Source organism: Bufo gargarizans, chromosome 2 (genome assembly GCF_014858855.1).
Source record: "Bufo gargarizans isolate SCDJY-AF-19 chromosome 2, ASM1485885v1, whole genome shotgun sequence".
In the NCBI taxonomy this organism is placed as follows: Eukaryota; Metazoa; Chordata; class Amphibia; order Anura; family Bufonidae; genus Bufo; species Bufo gargarizans.
In genome coordinates this window covers 549,353,882-549,377,453 of record NC_058081.1, presented here as the reverse complement: position 1 = coordinate 549,377,453, position 23,572 = coordinate 549,353,882, and the positions used below count along the sequence as shown (strand labels likewise).

At 42.3% G+C, this 23,572-nt stretch overlaps 1 protein-coding gene across 1 annotated transcript in view; it reads left to right on the top strand.

Annotated features, from left to right (window-relative positions):
• LOC122928581 (C-Jun-amino-terminal kinase-interacting protein 4-like) overlaps positions 1-23,572 on the top strand; it is a 116,434-nt gene that overhangs the window by 62,672 nt on the left and 30,190 nt on the right. The window contains exons 10-17 of the mRNA XM_044281562.1: positions 649-801; positions 3,107-3,158; positions 4,872-5,002; positions 7,276-7,329; positions 10,334-10,510; positions 14,607-14,736; positions 17,357-17,443; positions 20,947-21,003. Of these exons, the coding sequence (XP_044137497.1) occupies positions 649-801; positions 3,107-3,158; positions 4,872-5,002; positions 7,276-7,329; positions 10,334-10,510; positions 14,607-14,736; positions 17,357-17,443; positions 20,947-21,003 (841 nt within the window). The remainder of the gene's footprint in view (positions 1-648; positions 802-3,106; positions 3,159-4,871; positions 5,003-7,275; positions 7,330-10,333; positions 10,511-14,606; positions 14,737-17,356; positions 17,444-20,946; positions 21,004-23,572) is intronic.

The window sequence follows — 23,572 nt, the reverse complement described above, 5'->3', positions numbered from 1 at the left end:
AATGGGAGCAAAACCGAAAGTGTTGTGTTTATATGTTTGTTCTATATATATATATATATATATAATGTGTGTGTGTATCACCTAGCGCTGTGAGCTTGGTCTACTCCCCAGCCTTAGATATGAAGGGTTAAATAGCCCTTCCCCTTCAGCTGTCTGTGATCCTCCAGTATGGAAGAGAGGAGACAGTCAGAGTGTGATAACTGGCTGCTGAAAGAGAGGAAAAAATCTTCCCCAGGGAGATGATATCATGGACTTCTGTGCATGTTATCAATTCTCCTTTACCCGTGAATCAAAATCTACAATAAAAAAGGGACGTTTTGAGGAGCGTTTTTCCAATTTTGATTTAACTTCTGGGGGTTTAAAATGTAACATAACTGACACATTACTTATGGCAACTGTCCTTATACATCAGGGATGGACAACCTGAGGCTCTCCAGCTGCTGCAAAACTACAACTCCCATCATGCCCAGACTGCCAGCAGCTATCAGCTTGCAGCAGGGCATTGTGGGAGTTGTAGTTTTACAACAGCTGGAGAGCTGCAGGTTGGCCATGCCTGTTATACATAGTTTCCCCGGCAGTCAGGGATGACAATCATGTTGTGACAGAAGTATTCATTTTTATCTACATCTTAATTATTTTTTTCCACAGGACTGAGGTTGATATGGCTAGGAAGAGTCTCATTGCGCGGGTGGAGGAGCTGACCGCAGAGCGAGAGGCTCTGAAAAGCGAGATCGACACTGTAATACAAAATCTGTCTCGTTGTGAGTCCAAGTTACGAGAGACGGAGCAGGATTTGCAGATGTGAGTGTGTAACAGTAGTTTTATCAAAGTGCGGTTCTAGTAAATCCCTGGGAGGACACCGTATGGTCAGCCAGACGATTACCGGGAGGTACTGGCTTGTCCACAATTTCAATGTAGACATTCCATTCATCAGAGAAAACATTTTATGATCATTATTTTGCCAAGAATGACTCAAGCATTCGTGCAGCTTAACAATAAGCGTTTGGCTCACCTATGGTGAGGTCAGATGTTTTTGAATTTAATTCTTGTCTTCGGGCATATATTCAGGAGCTGACTGTGAGGTTTTTCCGAGCGCCTCAATAGAAAATATTAATCTCACACACTGAAGATGCTTTTCTTTCGAGAGACCTAACACAGTTACATAGGTCGGAAAAAGGCACGGGTCTTCAATCTGCAGCGGCGTGGGGAAGAAATTCCATCCCAACTCCAACTATAACAGAATAAATCCCTGGATCAACCCCTTATCTCAGCAATGATAGGGAAGCTCCCAGTGTGTGCATTACATTTACACATAGTCTCCGTTCACCTGACAAAAGAAGGTCCATTTGCCCTCCATGGGGCAGTATATGTCAGTGTATTTTATTTATTTATTTTTTTGCTTAAAGGAGTTGTCCAGCCTTTAGTAAGTGATGGCATATCCTCAGGCCATCACTAGCTGATCAGCAGATGCCTGACACCCTGAACCCCCAACAATCAGCTGTTCCGGTGCAGGAGCCCCACAGCACAATCAGCATTTCAGAGGAGGAAGCTCGCTACTAAAGTGCAATGCTGACTGTGCTGTGCAGAGCTTACACCAAACCCCTTTAATAGAATGACACAGTAGACTACACCGTACAGAGACATCCCACAAAAAAAGGTATACATCGGGAGCATATTCCTTTGACCTACAGTTCACAATGAATCCACTCTTATGCAGATTTCATAGTGTTATTGTTTAAAAAAAAAATAACCTGCCCGTTTCAAACTAGCGTAATGGGCTTTTCCTCCAGCTCTATGTAGATCACTGTATCAGCCTTGGATAGATATGTACAAGAATAGTCACCCATTTAACATGGGGCTCCATACAGCCGAGAATCTGCGACTACATTCACAGATGATTGGCTGTCAATCATTTGGGCATCCATTTTCTGTCTGTCCGTTTTTAACAGCCGTTTTGCATCCATTTTGAATGGTCGTGATGATTTTCATTGGGGTTTTAAGTTAAAGCTCCAACCCCTGCAGTGCCCTCAGTATATTTATTATGCCCCCCATAGGGTCTCCAGTATAAATAATGCACCCCTTTGTGCCCCCAGCACAGATAATGCCCCCCTTAGTGCCTCCCAGTAGTTATAATAGCTCCCAAGTTGTGCCCCAGTATTGATATTAGCCCCCCCAGTTGTGCCTCCAAGCATATATAATGGCCCACAGTTGTGCCCCTATATATATCTATCTATATTGACCCCCATATATAATGCCCCTGGCTTCCCCCTCATCACCACTAGTGCCAACATTAAACAAGGAACACGCGGGGACACTTGCTCCTCAAACCCTCGCTCTTCACTGGATGCAGCAGGACCTGACGTAATGTGACGTCACGCCACTGGGAGCGCGGATCTTGCTGCATTCCGTGAACAGCACGGGTTCAAGGATCGAGTGTCTCCGCGTGTTCAAATGGATGAGGTGTTTTCTTAAATGTTTACATTTAATTTATTTTTTTCCATTCCTGAAAGACCCTTGTAGCTGTTTCTTAACAACCATTAGACGGGTGCACTCCTGTCAATACATCCATTAAAAATGGGCCCATTGATTTCAATGAGGTCCGCTGGTCATGAAAGCCGGGGGACGGCCATTACAAAAAGAGTGTAGACTAATAGGCTTCAGTGTTAATTCTTCTCTCTTCGGACTGTCATCCACCTCTCCCTATAGTGATATTCCCATCTTGTACATCGATTTGCCATAATAGTCTGATGGAGGTCCCACCTCTGGAACCTGCCCTTCTACCGAGGACTCGCCGGCCACCTCTCCACTTATTCTGTGCCTGATTGCGGTGAACGCCGGCGTGTCTTGTTGTCTCCATTCTTTTTTATGGGTATTACAGAGCCCTCCCCCCTTTCTGAGCTGTCACAGTGTGCCCCCTCCTAGCAGTGCCAGCCACAATGTGCAGTGCAAAAGAGACACTTAAAAAGTAGAAGATACAGTATCCCCCTCCAAAGGACATATCGTAAATTGCAGATATTTGGGGTTTATAAGTCAGGATGTCGACTTAGTAGGATTCATTTTCAATTTAAATGCTGTTGGTGTTAAGTGGGTGTTTCTTCATTCTAAGGACTCGCACTGAACTGGATGAAGCAAGGAAGTTATGCAGAGAGGATACTGAGGTACGTTCATCAAACTGGTTGAAGGGGTTTTGTGAGACTGTAATCCTCTGGATAGGTCATCCGTATCTGATTGGTGGGGGTCTGACACCCGGGACCCCCTCAGCTGTCTGAGAAGGCAGCGTACTTGCATTAGCGCTGCGGCCTTCTCTCAGCTTTTCCAAGGCCATGTGGTGGGGCTGAGCGCTCTACAATGTACGGCGCTGAAGGCCGAGGCAATAAGAGGAGCGCCACTGCTTTCTCAGACAGCTAATCAGCAGGGGTCCCGGGTGTCAGACCCCACCGATCAGATACTGGTGATCTATCAGTATAAGTCTGGGAAAAACCCTTTTAATGCAGTTTCCAGAAATGTCTAAAATAAGACTGCTAACCTCACCCTATACCCTGTAAAGCGCACATGCAGAAACGCTTTCTATTGATAATGGCACCATTTGGGGGCACATATCATATATTTTGTTGCTTCTGTTATTTATATTTATTATTACTTTTTTTTTGGGGGGGGGGGTTAAAGCTAAGCTGTCATTAAACAGCTTAGAATCCGTCAGTTCAGGGCTTATTCTCTCCCGCTTGCTAAAACACTGCGCTTTGGTACAAGGTTCCTTGAAGGGGTTCTCCAGTCAAGAGAAAAAAAGAAGAAAAATACTGAAAAACATTTTATAAATAAACTCTTAAATGCCATTAATAACTTATAATGGCTCATTTTGTCTAGGGGACAATCGGTGAAAGAAGTAAAATGGCCGCTGTGAGATTTATGAGCGTGAAATGCATCCTCCTAGTGACCGGGGAGGAGCGTCATTAGAAAGCACCTCAGCTTGTGAGTATGAGGCGACGTGAACTCTGTCCTGAAGCACACGGACAGACTTCTCTCAGTTGTCATCTACACATAGTATTGTGCTGCAGAGACCAAAGTTTACATAGGGCTCTGTACTCCCACAAAGGCCGTCCTGCAGGAATCAGATAGCAGCCATTTTAACTCCTTCACTGATTGTCCCCTTTATGTGCATTTCTGATTGCAAGAAAATGAAGTTTGTACTTTATGCAAATTAGGCACAACGTGTCCAGCAGTGCGTTTCCAATCAAGTCTGGCTCTTCAAAGAACCCATGCCCTCCTCTTCCCCACGTGCGCCCCTATCTCTGTGCGACGTCGCTGCCTGTACTATTGCCTTTTCACGGTGTCCTCATCCTGCGCAGACTGGCAGTCTACCTGGGTCTGCACACCACAGCACATAGTGTGGGCATCGGCCTGACTGTATATACCTTGCATTCGCAGCGCTGCTGACTTCACTGTGGGAATACTGTGATGGTAATTCCACTTCTGGCTTTTCCGCAGAGACAAAGCCAGCAGTGCTGCGCATGCTCAATAATACAGTAAGGCCGATGCTCACATTATGTGCTGTGGTGTACAGGGTCAGGCAGGCTGCCAGTCTGTCCCTAAAGGCGTTCACGGGATTTGGGTAGAGGGGACTTGCTCTCTTTCAGAGGCTGAAAGGGCACTTTGTTCCTCATTTGCATATAGTAAAAACTGAATTTTCTTGCAATCAGAAATGCACATAAAGATAGCAAAGGCATGTGTAAACAGTGTTTGACTATAACACCCTAGCATTCATTATATAAGCAAAATATTGGTAGCAGATTCCCTTCAAGGGGTTAACTGACTTGTATGTCTCCACAATGACTTTGGGTGGTGATGCTGCCTGTAACATTCTGTCCTCAAAGGTGGACATTCCAGCTGCCCAGAGAAAACGGTTCACCAGAGCAGAAATGGCGCGTGTGCTGATGGAAAGAAACCAGTACAAGGAGAAACTTATCGAACTTCAGGATGCAATACGCAGAACTGAAATGTTGAGGTCAGTGTTACCAAGAAACCGACATGGGAGAATATTGATCTTAAATTTAAAGGGAATGTTTTACTAAGGTTTTTTATCAAATGAAACCAGATACTGACACATCCTTTTTTTTTTTTTTTCCCCCACATGTTTTTCTAGTCTTATTGTAAACTATGTTCAATTCTATTTTCTGCACATGATTATGGGGACGGCCATCTTGTCCTTTATACCTTGAGTCATCCAATTTACATAAAACATTAGCTTCTTATTTTGTATTTAAAGGCTATGTACACCTTTTGGAGGCAAATTTATTTTTATTATTGCATTGCACTGATTTTGAGCGAAAAATCTATTTTTCACTTGGTCTTTATTAAAAATATGGAGCCCTTTTTTGTGTACATAGCTGAGATGCTCTAGAAACAGCCTGTGGGTTTTCTCTCTTTTCCATCAGTTGGGAAGCCGAGGGCTCCTTATCTCTGATCCTTATGACCTTATAAACACGCATTAAAGTTCAATCTTTATCTTAGAGCTCATGCACATGACGGTATGCCCTCCGAAACATATGGTCCGTGAGCGGGCCATATGTCCCGGAGCGTCATACATCGTGCGCACGGGAGCGGACAGCATCTTAGGTTACTATGATGGTGTGCGCATCGGGCTGCCCGCGGGGCTATTGTCCAGCACTCATATGACATTATAAGTGCGGGACAATACTCCCGCGGGCGGTCTGATGCGCACAGCATCATAGTAACCTAAGATGCTGTCCGCTCCCGTGCGCACGATGTATGCCGCTTCGGGACATATGGCCCTCTCACGGACCGTATGTCTCGGAGGGCATACGATCGTGTGCATGAGCCCTTACTCATAAGAATGTGGCTTAACCCCTTAGTGACCAGCCTGTTTTTGGCCTTGCTGACCAAGCGTTTTTTTTCCTTTTTTCATCGTCGCATTCCAAGAGCTATAACTTTTTTTTATTTTTCCATCTATACAGCTGTATGAGGGCTTGCTTTTTGCGGGAAAAGTTGACGTTTTTAATGGCACAATTTTGGGGTACACCTAACTTTCTGATTAACTTTTATGAACTCTTTCTAGGAGGATAGATGGGAAAAACAGCAATTCTGCCACTGTGTTTTTACATTATAAATTTTACGGCGTTCATCTTTCGGTATAAATATTATTATATCTTTATTCTCTGGGTCAGTACGATTACAGTGATACCAAATACATATAGTTTTTATTTTACATTTTACTACTTTTTTTGCAGTAAAACCCATTTTTTTAAAAGGAAAAAAATGTTTCTGCATCTCTGCTTGCCAAGACCCATAACTTTTTTCTTTTTCTTTCTATGGAGTTGTGTGAGGGCTTGATTTTTGCGGGACAACTTATATTTTTTATTGGTTTTATTTTGAAGTAAATGGTGCTTTTTGATCACTTGTTATTAAGTTTTTTTTGGTGGCCACTAGGAATAGATTAGCAATTCTGTCTTTTTTTTTTTTGTTCATTTTCTTTTTTACGGCGTTCACTGTAGGGGATTATTTATGTGATATTTATGTAGTCCGGGTCGTTAGGGACGCGGCAATACAAAACATATGGGGGAGATTTTTATTTTTTTAATTTTTAATGACTTACAGTAATAGTCTGGGCCTGCTGGAAACTACTCAAGGCTGGTGTGGGGCCTTCATAGGACCCCAGCCTGCTTTCACACACATCGGCACCCTGCGTTTGCATTTGCGGGGTGCCGATGGGAGTCTGCTCCCTCAGTCAGCACTTTACATACGGCGGGCGCCTTTGCCCGCGGCATGTAAAGTGTTAAACAGCCAGCATCGACACTCCTGCTGGTTTGGGCTGTTAGAGCAGGGCCGCGGCTCTCATGTGAAAAATTGGTGGCTCAGCCTAAGGCCCCTTAGTGTCACTGAAGTGTTAAATAAGTGTTTATGACCTCTCAGTATTTGAGATAAGGCTTATTAGATGACCGGCACAAAATGAAAGGGAAAGTACTAGTCACACAGTTAGAAAATCAGTTAACCTATTGTAACAGAATGGCTCAATGTTTTTAATAAAGACCATTTGCAAATATGATTTTTAGCCAAAAATGAGTAAAATGCAATCATAAACAAAAATTGCCTCCAAAAAAGTACATAGCCTTTAAGGGCCATGGCTGCTTGTAATCCAGGAGCCACTTAGGATTTCATGGTGTACATAGCCTTTAAAGCAATGACTTATGTGAAAATATAGGTTAATGATATTTGTGCTTTTATTATTTCACAAGATTTTTTTTTGTAATTTGTTTGCAGGGCTTCTAAGGAGGTCCAAGATGTACAGATGAAAAAGTCTTCCTTCTGGAAGGTGTAAGTGTACCGGTCTTTAACATAGCTTTAGGCTACTTTCACACTAGTGTTTTTGCTGGATCCGTCATGGTTTAGCAAAAACGCTTCCATTACTGATAATACAACCGTCTGCATCCATTATGAACGGTTCTGGTTGTATTATTTTTAACATCATGAAAGTCAATGGGGAACAGATCCATTTTCTATTGTGTCTGAGAAAACGGATCCATTTTAGGTTGTGTTGTCTTGCTCCGCATCCCATGATGGAAAGAAAACCACAGCTTGCTGCAGTTTGCTCTCCGGTATGGGAACGCAACCAAATGGAACAGAATGCATTTTGGAGAATTCCAGTCTGTTAATTTCCGTTTTGTCCCCATTGAATAGTGTGAAAGTAGCCTTAGAAATCAAAATTATATGTATAAAGTTTGGGGCTCATTTACTATGCTGAAATATGCCTTAATTAGGCGTATTTCAGGTGCAAATATCTGCAACTTTACCCCGCTCACGCCAGGTCTAAAATAGTGGCCGGGGAAGGGGATGGGCCAGCAGGCCTGTCTTATTCACCAATTTCTAATGTATGTATGTAGGAGATAGCACACCAATGAGGTTTTTGATTGCTTCTTTTAGTTAGTTCATTTCAGGTATTTTTTTCAACACCAGTGATATCAAATATACATCAGTGCAACGTTTCGGGCCCTTTTTATTTGGTGCCCTTTTCCAAGCTGATCCGGTGTGCGGCCATGCATGCACACCAGACATGGCCGTACACCAGATCAGCTTGAAAAAGGGAACCAAATAAAAATGCCTTGAAACGTTGCACTGATGTATATATGATACCACTGGTGTTGAAAAAAAAAAACCTGAAATGAACTAAATAAAAGAAGCAATCAAAAAATGTATTGGTGTGCTGTCTCCTACATTGGTACATAAGTATATCTGGTGACCCTGGTGGAGGGAGACCAACCTGGGGACACACACCCAAAAAAGCTACTTGGGAGAGTGCTGTGGTCAGCTCTGTGTTCCACATTATCCATTTTCTATGCCTGTTTTAGGTATAGAAAATGGTCTAAATGTAAGACAGCTAGGAAGCAGTCTTACATTTAGACTGGTGCTGGATGCGCCAAAGTTATGTAGAGGCCTGCGTCTCTTCATAACGTCGTCTGATCCAAAGCCAGATATTGGGGTTATTAGGACCGGTGACTTCTCTGATGTAGACGTTCTCTTTCCTCATCTTCTACATTCAGCCCAGACTGCCTTGATGACCTCTTTCAGCTGTGTCTTGTTTCTGCAGAGTTTGGCACACATACATCTTAGATTCCTCAGTTTTACATGATCCTCCCCCTCCTGGTGCCCCGACATTGTAATTCCGCTTCTACTCCCAATACTGTGTCTCCAATGCACCCAATTACTATGCATAAAATATACTGCCATATAGCTAGTCCCCCCAGTGCTCCCAGACTGCCCTCAGTAGTAATAGTGGCACTTACAGTACGCTCAATGGCGATAATGCCCTCCATAATAGGTATTTTGGGACGTGGCCAATAGCAGTGATCTTTACTTATTTATTTTTAATATGGGGATTTTAACATGCAATCACCTGACTCCATCAGATATTTAAGGTGCGGTATATCCTGCTACATATAATGTCTGAGGTAAGAATTTGTCTTTAAGAATTGCGTTGAACCCTGTAGTCCAGACAGATGTTCTCCAGATGGTTCAGCTTCTTAACTGCAGACCGCCGGCAGATCAAGGCTGTGCACATTGTGATTCCAATAATAGAGATTTAATTTTATCTTGTAATGATAGGAATTGTAATGGAATTTTGTAGGTAGTTTTAAGTTTCTATAGGTTTTTTGTGATGTCAAATGGAAATTAGACAGTTTTTCCACGGGGTTAAGGCCCATGTGAATGAGTACATTCTCTGTTCGGTGCTGAAAATATTTTGGCACTGTCTGCTGTTCAACAAGCATGAGGTATATGATAACTTAGCATATATTAACTCTATCGCTTGGCAACGTAACAAACCACATAGGTGAGTGAAGTGTATATTAGGCTTTCATTTATTTACACAGTGAGGCTGGTTACAGCTTGTGTGCTGTTTGCATTTTAGCATTTGCTCATCTTCGTCCCACGTTAAGTTGCCGTTTTAGTTCATTCCAGGTTAATATTTTTGCTCTTAGATAATTTTCTGATGTCGATAAACCATCTACATTACTCACTCATTCCCTTATTTACTGATCAACCTGAGGCGTACTAATGGCACCAGCCAGGAGATGGAAATACATTTGGTATTTTGATGAAAAATGCTACAGTGTTATGTGGGATATGTTGGGCTGCAAGTGAACAGTCTGCTCTTGAAGTTTACGTACGGTATAAGCATTTAAGCTATTTTAACAAGAGCCAAGACGGCTAGAAGACTGGGTCAGAGGATCTCTAAAATGGTTGGACTTGTAGGGTGTTCCTGATATGCAGTGATTGATTTACCACCTACCAAAAATAGTCCAAGGAAGGACAACCGGTGAATCAGCGACAAGCTCATTGACATGTCTAGATAATGAAGGCTAGCTTGTCTGGCCTCATCCCACAAATTGCGAGCTAATGGCTACGATAAAAATGTGTCAGAACACAAAGTGCATCACAACTTGCTATTTATGGGTCTGTAGCTGTGGACCAGTGCCAATGGTGAACCCTCTCCACTGCCCTAAGCAGGTACAAGTGGGCATATGAGCATCAGAGTTGGACCGTGGAGGCAATGAAAAAAATAGATTTGACCAGGCAAGCCACCTTCAGAAGGCTTGCGTGGTCAATGCCACAATGGGTGAGAGCTGTTTTGATAGCATGAGGGGAGGTCCACAGGTGGTTTTTGAAGGCATAATTAATATATTTTCTTATTTTTATTTCATGTTATGTAGGGTATATCATTTGAAAAGCTATTTTGATTCATTTTTTATATGTAAATGCTTGCTGTATGTTCTACTAAATGTTTCACCTGACTATAGTGGTATTTTTTGCTTTATTTGTACAGATTTGACAGACTATTTAATTCTTCTACTGGACCACAAGGGAAAGAAGTAACACCACCACCAACGCCTTCTCCAGTACTTATCCGAGCCAAGTCTTCTGCTGCTATAATGTATTCTACTGATGGAAACAGTGTTACACGAAATCAGTCTGGGAATTTCTATGCTCCTAATACCTCAGAGTGAGTGGCTGCTCTCGTCTTATTAAACAGTTGTGTAAAGGGGTTGCCCACTTTCTGACTACTGTTGACCAATGTGGATGTCAGATGTCTACACGGCACTTACTATTATAGCCTTTATTGATATTCTGTGCTGTTTGCTATATTTCATAAGCCATGTCCCCTTGTTAGGCAAATCTTCTGTGCTGTCCACATAGAGGTCCTGTCTATAGAGAATAGTATAAATATGCAGCACACGGAATATTCTTTGCAATTTTAAAGGTAATTTTATTTAATGATTTTTACAATAAAAGCTTCATGATCCAGTTTATAGGAAAGTAAATGCTGCGAAACCATTATCCATATATGAGCCGGACGTTTCGGTCCATAGGGACCTTCTTCAGCGGCTTGGAGTTTCTATAGGAAAATAATAGCACACCTATAATGAGGTATCTGAACCCTCTGTGTCAAATGAAGTATTCAATATGGATATATATACACAATTGATTATATACATAGTGAGGATAAAGGCCAATATATAGAGGAATAGTGGTGGAAGGGAGAGTATGGGAGGAATCCTGTGTGAGGGTGCAAGGAAAATATAGGCCAAAATGTCATTTTGCTCTATGTACTGGACAATATTAGAGGCCAATACACTGAAAATGTGATCCAGATATCGCTTCATCCCTACTTACTTTTGCCTACATGTATGCAGCTCTATACATCCCTCTACCTTCACTAATACCAACATCTCTATATTCTCATATATGTTGCCTACTATACTACCTTGTCTTTTACCTCGCATTCTATATATAGCTGTACTTCATACAACCACCATAATGCTATATACCATTTACCAGCTACCATCTCTAATATTGTCCAGTACATAGAGCAAAATGACATTTTGGCCTATATTTCCCTTCATCCTCACACAGGATTCCTCCCATACTCTCCCTTCCACCACTTTTCCTCTATATATTGGCCTTTATCCTCACTATGTATGTAATCAAGTGTGTGTGTGTATATATATATATATATTTATATGCATATTAAATACTTAAATTATCACAAAGGGTTCAGATACCTCATTATAGATGTGCTATTATTTTCCTAAAGAAACTCTGAGCCGCTGAAGAAGGTCCCTATGCACCGAAACGTCCGGCTCATATATGGATAGTGGTTACACCGTTTTTAATTTCTATAGACTGGATCATGAAGCTCTTATTGCGAAAATCACTAAATAAAATTACCTTTAAATTGCAAAGAATATTCTCTGTGCCGTATATTTATACTATTGGTGGATGAGCGTCGGGTCTTTGCTGGCACCTGGAAGAGTAAAACCGTGTGCAGGACTCCATTCTCTAATATACTGTCCATAGAGAGACTCCTCTATTCAAAAACTCTGCACTTAACTCCCAACTGTGCAAGTGCAGATAGCAGGCATAGTCCAGTGGGGGAGATTTATCAAACTGGTGTAAAGTAGAACTGGCTTAGTTGCTCATAACAACCAATCAGATTCCATCTTTCATTTTCCAAAGGAGCTGTGAAAAATGAAAAGTGCAATCTGATTGGTTGCTATGGGCAACTCAGCCAGTTCTACTTTACACCAGTTTGATAAATTTCCCCCAGTGTATCTGAATGGAGGAGACCTCACATGGAGGTGATTTGCCTGGTCACATGTCCCTCTATCAGCAGTGATTTTATGGACAAGACCTCTGTGTGGACAACACAAAAGACTTGGCAAACAAGGGGGTGTACCTTATGAAATGATAGAAAATAGCACAGAATTTTAACAAAGACTGTATTAGTAAGTGCAATATAATCATCGTACAAACACATTGGTCAACCGTAACCAGAAAGTGGTCAACCCCAATAATCATAAAACACTACTAGTAATTTCACTGACATGTGGCAAGGCATGTAGGGGTTATGCTGTATCACGGATGAGCCTGGTGGCATTCGGTATTCTGCAGCACACTTATGTCACATTACCTAGCACTGGAAATTTGTATGCAATTCTTTTAAAGGGAACGTGTGAGAAGATGCTCTGTGTTTTCCCCACACTGCCTCTACAAGTAGCGTATTTTTTGCTTTATAAGACGCACCCGGTGATAAGGCGCACCCCAGGTTTAAGAGGACAAAAATAAGAAAAAAATATTTTTCATCAGACCTCATATCAGATCCTCAGATCAGACCCCCATAAATATCAGGACATCACACCTGACCCCTTTATCAGGACATCACATCAGCCCTCCATGTCACACCCCCATCAGACCTCAGATCAGCCCTCATTGTCAGACCCCTATCACATCTCAGATCAGCCCTCAATGTTAGACCCCATCAGACCTCAGATCAGATTAGAATAAAAATATCCTCTTACCTATCCTGCTCCGCGGCTGCTCTTCACCTCCGGTAGAAGTTGCGCTCCCCTGTCTTCCCGGCCTGCACTGCTCTGTCACCTGACTGCATGCAGCGTCAGGTCATAGAGCACGCACTACGTCCTGACGCTTTATGCGGTCAGGACAGTGAAGCGCCAGCCCCAGAAAGGAAGACCGGGGAGGGTACTACAAGCACTTGCGGCGCTTCGCTCCCAACTCCCGGCACCTAATTCATACTAGTGAGCGCTTCCATAATGAGCGCTTCCATAAATTTGCTTTATAAGATGCACGGCCATTTTTAACCGACTTTTGGGGGAAGAAAGTGCGTCTTATAAAGCCAAAAATACAGTGCCTTGCCGTTTTGCTTATCTAGTCTCCTACAGTGTTCTTGTTAGCCCATTGATGCCTCTGTGCATCATCTGTAGTGAAGGAGCTGAAAGAAATCAAGGTCTCCACGCCTAAATCCTGCCCCTCGTAGCTTGATGTCCCCGAGGACAGAGATCGCCAGTGCACGCTAGGACGAAATCTTACACAAGCGCCATTGTTGTTCATTACAAGATGGGACAATATGACCTTCTCTGTTACTCTGATCTCAAACTGGTGACAGATAACTTGAGCAAGACGCTGGGTGACTTACTCGAACTGATCCAGCCAATTTTGGTTAGTTGAGCTGTATTGTACACTGACCCCGTCCACTGATTGCTATAGGAGGAGACCTGTCAATCGGGGCAAGGAGATAGAACTGCTGGAAGCTCATGAATCTGAGGACTCCCTAGCTCTTGCTCAGTATTGAACGGACTCCAGTTCTTGTCTCACGCTGGATGAGGTTGCTTACAGATTTTAGCAAAATTCACTGGGTTAGTTTAAGTAAGTGACCTAGTGTTTTGCTCAAGGTAAGTGTCACCAGTTTATGCTGCACTCACATCAGCATAAATCTGGTAGCAGATTCTCTATAAGACAGAACCACTGACGTGTATATTTTATTGGTAATCCTCTAAACTATGGCTTCTCACCCTTGAGAACATGACATATGACAATATATATTTTTTAACATGTTTTGGCCCTGATGAGAAGCCTTTCTATGAACTGGCATGCACGTAAGGGGCATAGATGGCACAGGCTCGAGACCTAGCCTGCACCATCAATAGCAAGTGTCAGCTGTAGCCTACAGCTACAGGTAACTCGGATCCTGCTCCCACTGTCACCCCATGGCCCTGTCTTCTCCCAACGATATGATGAGTTACTATGGCAGCTGGGGACCCAAGAATGAGCCCTGGATCTACCATCTGTGTAAGGGTCCATTCACATGTCCGGTTGTGTTTTGCGGATACGCAAGACACCGACATTGGCAATGTGCGTTCCGCATTTTCCGGCCTGCACAATGCCGGCACTCTCATAGAAAATGACTTTTCTTGTCCGCTATTTTTTTGCGGATTCAGAAAGCACATTCCGGCCCCATTGAAAATGAATGGGTCCGCACCTGTTCCGCAAAATTGCGGAACGGATGCAGACCCATTTTGTGGACGTGTGAATGGACCCTTAACCTAATAGACCATCCCCAAGGCAAATTCTAATGAGATGCCTGTCATCATTACCCTGACAGGCCTGATTCACTCCAATGCAGGAGTTTTGCAGTGTATTATACACATGATGAAATATTGTAGCAATTATTGTGAACTTCTGATCAGTTTAGTCTGAAAAAAAATACCAATAGTTTTATGTTTGTCTTTGATTTTCTTCAGTGACGTTGACTCTTTGTCATTACGAGGAAAGAAACAAGAACATTATCGTCAGATTCGTTCTCATATCTGGAGTGAGCACGGGAGAGCACAGATTCATGGCTGGAGTCTTCCTCTTGCTTTAAAGAACAGGGTAAGCGAATGGGGGAAAGTTACGTACAACAGTGCACTGATATTTTAACAAAACTGCCCTTCAAATATCAGACCACTTACCACTGTACCAAGATATTGCCTTTACTAATATTACCGTACTACTGTTCCAACAATTTCAGTCTTTCAGTAATGACTCTCAAACAGTTCAGACTTGTGACAGGAGATCCCATTTTTAACAAGTTCCTGACCGCCCATAGGATATAAACATCCTTTGGGCGGTTGTTTATCTCTAAATGGACGTTCTAAAACGTCCATTAAGAGATGGCAGCTGCACACTAATCGTGCAAATTGTAAAATATATATTTTTTTTAAAATAAAGTGTTTTATAAAAAAAAGGTTTCACATGTAAAAAAATAATTAAGTAATACATTTTTTTGAAAAAAAATACATAAAATAGACATATTTGGTATTGCCGTGACGGCCGGCTCTATAAATGTACCACATGATCCACCCCGTCCGATAAACACCATAAAAAATATTAAAACTGTCAAGAAAAGCCATTTTTGGCACCTTACATCACAAAAAGTGCAACACCAAGTGATCAAAAAGGCGTACGTCCCACAAAATGGTACCAAATAAAACAGTCACCTCATCCCGCAAAAAATGAGCCCCTACATAAGAAAATCGCTGAAAATGTTTCAAAAATGCTATTGTGTTAAAGTGAAATAAATAAATAAAAATTATACATATTAGGTATCGCTGCATCCGTAACAACCACCTCTATAAAAAAATCACATGACCCTCACGTGAACACCATAATAAAAATAAAATAAAAACATTGCCAAAAAAGCAATTTTTTTGTCACCTAACATCACATAAAGTGCAGCACCAAGCAATCAAAAATGCGTATGCCCTCCAAAATAGTACCAATCAAACCGTCACCTCATATCGCAAAAAAATTTGACCCTAACTAAGACAATCGGTCAAAAATCAAACAAGCTATGGCTCTCAGACTATGGAGACACTAAAACATGATTTTGTTGTTTAAAAAATTATATTATTATGTAAAACTTAAATAAATAAGAAAAAGTAGACATATTAGGTATTGCCACGTCCGTAACGATCTGCTCTTTAAAAATGTCAAATGACTTAAACCCTCAGATGAACGCTGTAAAAATAAATTAAAACTGTGCTAAAACAACCAATTTTTTGGTCACCTTGCCCCATAAAGTGTAATAATGAATGATCGAAAAATCTAATGTACCCAAAAAGGGTACCAATAAAAACATCAACTCTTCCTGCAAAAAATGAGACACAAGACAATTGGCAGAATTGGCAGAAAAATTACAAAAAATGGCGTTCATAAAATGGAGACACAAAAACATATGTAATATAGAGCAATTAAAAATCATATGTTCCCTAAAATAGTACTAATAAAACTGGAACATTATCCCCTAGTTTCCAAAATTGGGTCAATTTTTGGGAGTTTCTACTGTAAGCGTGCATCAGGGGGGCTTCAAATGGGACATGGCATCTAAAAACCAGTTCAGCAAAATCTGCCTTCCAAAAACCATATGGCGCTCCTTTTCTTCTGCGCCCTGCCGTGTGCCCTTACATCAGTTTACAACCACATGTGGGGTGTTTCTGTAAACCGCAGAATCAGGGTAATAAATATTGAGTTTTGTTTGGTTGTTAACCCTCGATGTGTTAAAGAAAAAAAATATGGATTAAAATGAAAATTTTGCCAAAAAAGTGAAATTTTGAAATGTTATCTTCATTTTCCTTTCATTCTTGTGGAACACCTAAAGGGTTAACAAAGTTTGTAAAATCAATTTTGAGTAACTTGAGGGGTGTAGTTTCTACAATGGGGTCATTTATGGGGGGTTTCCACTGTGTAAGCCTGAACTGGTCCTTAAAAAGTGGGTTTTGGAAATTTTCTTAAAATATTTAGGAATTGCTTCTAAAATTCTAAGCCTTCTAATGTCCTAAAAAAATAAAATGACATTTGCAAAATGATGCCAACATAAAGTAGACATATGGGGAATGTTAAGTAATAAATATTTTCTAAGGTATCACTTTCTGTTTTAAAAGCAGAGAGATTCAAAAACAGTGATTTTTTTTTTTTTCAAATTTTCGATAACTTTTGGATTTTTTTTTATAAATAAAAGTAAACCATTTTGACTCAAATTCACCATTAACATGATGTACAATGTGTCACGAGAAAACAGTCTCTGAATGGCCTGGATAAGTAAAAGCGTTCCAAAGTTATTACTACATAAAGTGACACATGTCAGATTTGCTAAATTAGGCTCTGTCAGGAAGGGGGTAAATGGCCCAGATGTGAAGTGGTTAGGGTCTGCTTTTTCTAGGGTTTCATAGGGAGTGACGTACAACCCAGGATTTGCCATCACTCATAGTTATAGGCTATATGAAAGATGGCAATCTGCAGCAGCTTCTTGCTGCTTCCTCTGGAGTCAACAGGAAGCACGTGTGGAAGGGGAAGTCTTTGATATCACATTTCCTGTAGTGGGCGTTTTATTTCCCTGGAAGGCTTTTTTTTTTACCTTTTAACCACATCTGACACTTTGGGAATAGCTGGCAGATTTATGAAAGTATGACCTTGTTTAACATTAAGGCATTGCACTTATTGTGTCTGCTAGGGGGACTCTCATGCAGAAGGCGAGCCTAGGGATGCACCTGTGTTAGTCCAACTTCGTCTTTTGGATCAGAAAGATCCCAGAACAAAGGTAAGTGACATTTTATCCTTTACACAACCAAAGGAGATGTTGACTGGAAGCACAATCTGCTGGCCTGACGAGAGCAGGAGGAGCGGAGCAGGTCTTTTCTGGGCTATCAAAAGTTGAAACTAGATAGAACATACAATGCTTTAGACTCAAATATAACCAATCAACATGGCCATTTCACTGGTAAATTATCTATATTGGTTGTATAGTAGCCCTCTTTACAGTATAGTGCGGTATTACATGTCCTGTACTGCCCAGGATGCACTCTTCTTTTGGATATCAGGTGAGGGCGGCTCCATTTTATTTTTCTGGCAGACTGTGTACTGTACAGGACCCTGAAGAAGCTCCTGTCCTCATCATAGAAAGGGATTTACAGCTTCCAGCGGCCATTCCTGACTGTTATATGTAAGGGTGTGCTTTATCTTTCTTAGGCTACTTTCACACTAGCAGCAGGACTGCTACTTTCACACTAGCAGCAGGACTGCTACTTTCACACTAGCAGCATTAATACATTCTTATAGAAATAAATGCCGGCATTCAGGCAAGTGTTCCGTTTTTTGGGACCGAGATAAAACCGTAGCATGCTGCGGTATTATCTCCGTCCTGATCAGTCAAAAAGACTGAACTGAAGACATCCTGATGCATCCTGAACGGATTGCTCTCCATTCAGAATGCATGGGGATAAAACTGATCAGTTCTTTTCCGGTATTGAGCCCCTAGGACGGAACTCAGTGCCGGAAAAGAACAACACAAGTGTAAAAGTACCCTTAAAGGTCTGCCCATGCGCAGACCGGAATACCGGATCCGTCAATGCAGCAGTTTGAATGCCTGATCCGGCAATAATACACTCCTATGGAAAAAATGCCAGAAAAGAAAACCGCTAGTGTGAAAGTACCCTATGTTATCTGCTTATTTGTCTTAAATCTTCAAATTTTTTTGGGATGACATTTTGGGGCTTTGGAACAACTTACTAGTTTTCCATAGAGTTATGGACTCAAGTTACAATAGTTTTAACTTATAATGGATGTCCTGGAACCAATTAATATTGTTACGTGAGGGCCCGGCGTATATAGTTTCATGGGGAAAGATTCAGTAAAACTGATTTATTCTTTTAAACCTCTGTCATTCTAGGCCTAGGAGTTATTCTTGGAGCTATTGATGGAGCTGTGTGAGGGCTTGTTTTTTTGAGAGCGCTGTAGTTTTTATTGGGACCATTTTCAGGAATATATAACTTTTGATCACTTATTTCATTTTTATTATTTTTTTTATTATTTTTTATGGTGTTCACCATGCAATATAAATATTGTTAGTTTTATAGTTTACCTACGTGACAATACAAAACATGTATTTTTTTTTCATACCTTTTTTTTCAATGGAAACAATGTTTGTGACTTTTTTTTAAAATATATTTATAAATATTTTATTTTCATTTTTAAAATATTGTTGTAGTCCCACTATGGGATTTGACCACTAGAAGGCTCAATCACCAGTATAATACTTCTGTAGTACAGTGTATTATGTCTGGAGGCCTGAGTGTGAATGATTTTTAGTATTCTTGGGGAAGTGCCTAGATAAAAAGTTCCTTAAATGCCCAGGAAATGAACCCCTTAAAGGGGTTGTCTCATGACAGACAATGGGGGCATATCGCTAGGATTTGCCCCCATTGTCTTATAGGTGAGGGACCCGCATCTATATCGAGAAAGGAGCCACGAAGGTGAAGGAGGGTGCACTGCGTATGCGCAGCCGCCCTCCCTTCATTTTCTATTGGGCCGGTGAACATAGCTGAGCGCTGGCCGGTCTTGCGTGGTGTGCTTCCATTCACTTCTATGGGGAGCCGGCTTGGTGGTGGCCGGACCAGAGTCCTCCAGCGACCAGTACTCGTTGTAGGTGCGGGTCCCTGCGGTGTAACCCGCACCTATAAGACAATATGCCCCCATTGTCTATGATGAGACTACCTCTTTAAGGATGACTGCCGAACATATATGGCGGAATTCCTTGATTTAGACATGAGCGGGTACCATAGAGGCCAGTATCGATCAGCTGTGATAAATGCATGCATGAAGTCTGCTTCTGGGTGCCAGAAAATACATTTTGATTCTTTTTGAATAACTTTAAAATGACCTGTCAGATTTCAAGTAACGGAAATGCAAGCAAGGTTAAATGACTTAAAGAAGCACTTCCACAAAACTTTTTATTCTCTGACCTCTTAGGGTCCATTCACACGTCAGTGTGTGTTTTGTGGATCCGCGGATCCGCAAAACACGGACATCGGCGATGTGCGTTCTGCATTTTGCAGACCACACATCGCCGGCACTTAATAGAAAATGCAATTGCGGACAAGAATCGGACATGTTCTATATTTTTCGGGATCTGAATTGCGGACCTGGAAGTGCGGATCCGCAATTCCGGATCTGGGCAGCACATCGTGCTGCCCCATAGAAATGAATGGGTCCGCATTTTGCGGAATGAAATTGCGGACGTGTGAATGGGGCCTTAGAAAGATAGATGATGTTAATTATAGTTAAAGGGTTGTGTCACTTCAGGAAATGACATTTATCATGTAGATATTGTGAATACCAGGCACTTACTAATGTACTGTGATTGTTCATATTGCTTCCTTTGCTGGCTGGATTCATTTTTCCATCACATTATACACTGCTTGTATCCAGGGGTTATGACCACCCTGCAGTCCAGCAGCGGTGGTCGTGCTTACGCACTACAGGAAAAAGTGCCGGCTTATGCACACTCCCACGGTCAAGGTCACCGGCACTTTTTCCTACATTATACAAGCACGACCACTGCTGCTTGATTACAGGGTGGTCGTAACCATGCATATGTGCAGTATATAACGTGATGAAAAATGAATCAAACCAGCAAAGGAGACAATATGGACAATCACAATACATTAGTAATACCTTGTATTAACTTTCTCTACATGATGAATGCTATTTGCCGAAGTGAGAGGACCCCTTTAAGGTAATCTTCATATTGCTGGCTCTATTTGAAATGTATCCATTCCCTTCTGGTCCTCAGCTGTGTCATATTACAGACACGTTGACTCTTCAACTGACGCAGCATCTTATGTGTAGAAGTAAGTCCGTTTCTCTATTCATTGCTATGGGGCTGACATTGAGGCTGTCATAGGAATAAATAAAGAAACTGGCTTCCTGTCCACATGTAAGACTCTGCGTCAGTTGAAGAGTCGATGCTGGTCACATTACACAGTAGAGGACCAGAAGGGAATGGATTAATGGATAACTCTTAAAGACAGTCACCGGTAAGAAGATTACCTTCAGTTTACATTTTTCCAGGAGTGCTCCTTTAATGGATCCTTTTCAGTATGGAAGTCAGTTGAAGATCATGACTTCACCACTGAGATCTTAGACGATTTGCCCGGTTAACACTTGATTGCTATGACCTCCTATGAAGTTCTTCTGTCCTCCGTGTGTCCATTTCTTTTCCATTGTTGTCACTTACAGTCTTGCATGTTATATATTTCTTTACAGCTGTGGTGTGCAACTGGAACGACGACAACAGACTCGATGACCAAAAGAAATGAAGATGTAATTCAACTTTTTTGTTAAATTTTACTGGACAGCCTAGCAGGTTCTTTGTTAGAGAATAAGCAGAGGAAGAGAACATGACTTATGGAATACACTCGTTTTTTTATAAAACATCCTCTACATGCTCACCCGTGTTTAACATGAAGGGCCACAGTACTTGCCTAAGGGCAAATTTACATGGGTCGATTCGAAGGGCAATAATTGGAAACAAACTGCTCATTCCCGATCATTGCCAGCGGATTGAATTGCTTACGTGCAGAGGTCATCCTCTGTGTGTATGGGGTTGAATGATCGCTACTACAATCCTTCTTCCTCCTACAAATTCATTGTCTGTCAGTACGTCCCGGTTTACACATAGCAACGTGCTGCCGACAAATGAGGATTTAAGTGCCGCATGATAGATGCAATCATCCGACGAACAAGAGCTTGCTCATTTGTCAGGTGAACAGCGGCATCTTTACACAGGGCAAATATCAGGAATATGCGGTCTTACAAATGTCTGTCCCCTTATAATTGATACTCAACACTTATAAATGGACCAAGTATTATTTGTTTAATCGCAGTCCTCACACCTCTTTCCCTACAATCACGTTTTTTTGTGGTACCCTGCAGTTTTGTGAAAGTGTAGTTCTGCTTAAAGGGGTTTTCCGTATTTTTCACCCTATATGATGCATCGGCCCATAAGCCGCAACTAGGTTTTAAAGGAGGACAATAAGACAATAATTTTTCATTAGACATCAGATCAGACCACCAATCAGACCCCCAATGTTAATAAGACCTCAGATCAGACCCCAATGTGAATGACCCCCAATCAGACCTCAGATAAGATCCCCAATATAAATAACACCCCTATTCAGACCTCAGATGAGACCCCCTAGCCATAGATGAGTCCCCAGCCTCAGATCAGCGTCCAGCCATATATCAGCCCCCAGCCATTTATCAGCCCTCGGCCTCCAGTCATATATCAACCCCCAGCCATATATCTGCCCTCAACCTCCAGCCATATATTAGCCCTCAACCTCCAGCCATATATCAGCCCTCAGCCTCCCGTCATATATTAGCCCTCAGCCTCCAGCCATATATCAGCAGCCAGCCTCCAGCCATATATCAGCCCCGATCCTCCAGCCATATATAAGACCCCATGCCATATATCAGCCCCCAGCCATTTATCAGCCCTCAGCCTCCAGTCATATATCAACCCCCAGCCATATATCAGCCCTCAACCTCCAGACATATATTAGCCCTCAGCCTCCCGTCATATATTAGCCCTTAGCCTCCATCCATATATCAGCAGCCAGCCTCCAGCCATATATAAGACCCCATGCTATATATCAGCCCCCAGCTTCCAGCCATATATCAGCCCCCATGCCATCTATCAGCCCCCAGCCTCAGAGCAAATAAAATAAAATCCACATATCTCTCCTGCGTCGGACGCCTCCGTTCCTCACCGCCAGTGCTCTCTTCTTCCTGCGGTGGCTGTGCTGTGACCTGACCCACACAGCGTGAGTTCACATAGCACCCTCATGCTGTGCGCAGCTACTGCACAGCCGATTCGCAGAGGACCAGGAAGCGGTAAGTACAGAGTCTTTGCCGCTTTTCGGTCCTCCGGTACTAATGAGAGCTTCCATAATGGAAGCGTTCATTAGTATTCACCCCATAAGATGCTGGGGAATTTTCCCCCCACTTTGGGGGGGGGGGGAAATAGTGTGACTTATGGGACACAAAATACGGTATCCCCTATTCACAGGATAGGGGATAAGTGTCCAATTAGCATCCCCTGGCCTGTCAACTCTGTGGGACTGCCGGAGATAGCAATAGCCTTATAGAGCTGAGTGGAGCCTCAACATGCATGGGTGACCCCCGCTCTATTCAAACGGAGGAGCCCTGATCCCCCATTCTCGTGATCGGCGCGGGGCCACACAATCGTGAAACCCGCTGTTCAGACTCTATGTCCTGTCCTATGGTTTGGGAATAAGTTGTCTTAATGGCACAACCCCTTTCAAGTAGAGACCTACTGAAAGTAAAAGTCTAAGGGGCATCTCTGAATGATTCTGAAGACTGGTTTAGTGACCAATCGCATTCACTGGTGCATAGAAGTGAATGGATAGTCACATGTAGGGCTGCAGTAAACGATTATTTTAGCAATCGAGTATTCTACCAATTATTTTTACAGTTAATCGAGTACTCTAATAATAATAAAAAATGAATTAATAGACTGTTTTTCTTTATAAAAACTCATCAGACCCCCTGCTATCATTCTCCAACACCCTTCGTTCCCCCCTGTGTGATCAGCTCAAGTGCATCAGTTCCGCCCAGTGCCATCAGCTCCCCCCCCCTGTGCCATCAGCTCCGTTCCCCCAGTGCCTTCAGCTCTCCCCCCACCCCAGTGCCATCACCTTGCCCCCCTAATTGCCATCAGCGTGGCCCCCCCCCCGGTGCCAGTACTTACCTTTCCTGTAGGGGCGCCGCTCCACAGCTCCTCCGTCTTCTTCTCCGTGCACTGCACTGCCGTCCTGACGTCACACAGTGTCGGGTCATAGTGCACGCATACGTGCACTATGTCCTGACG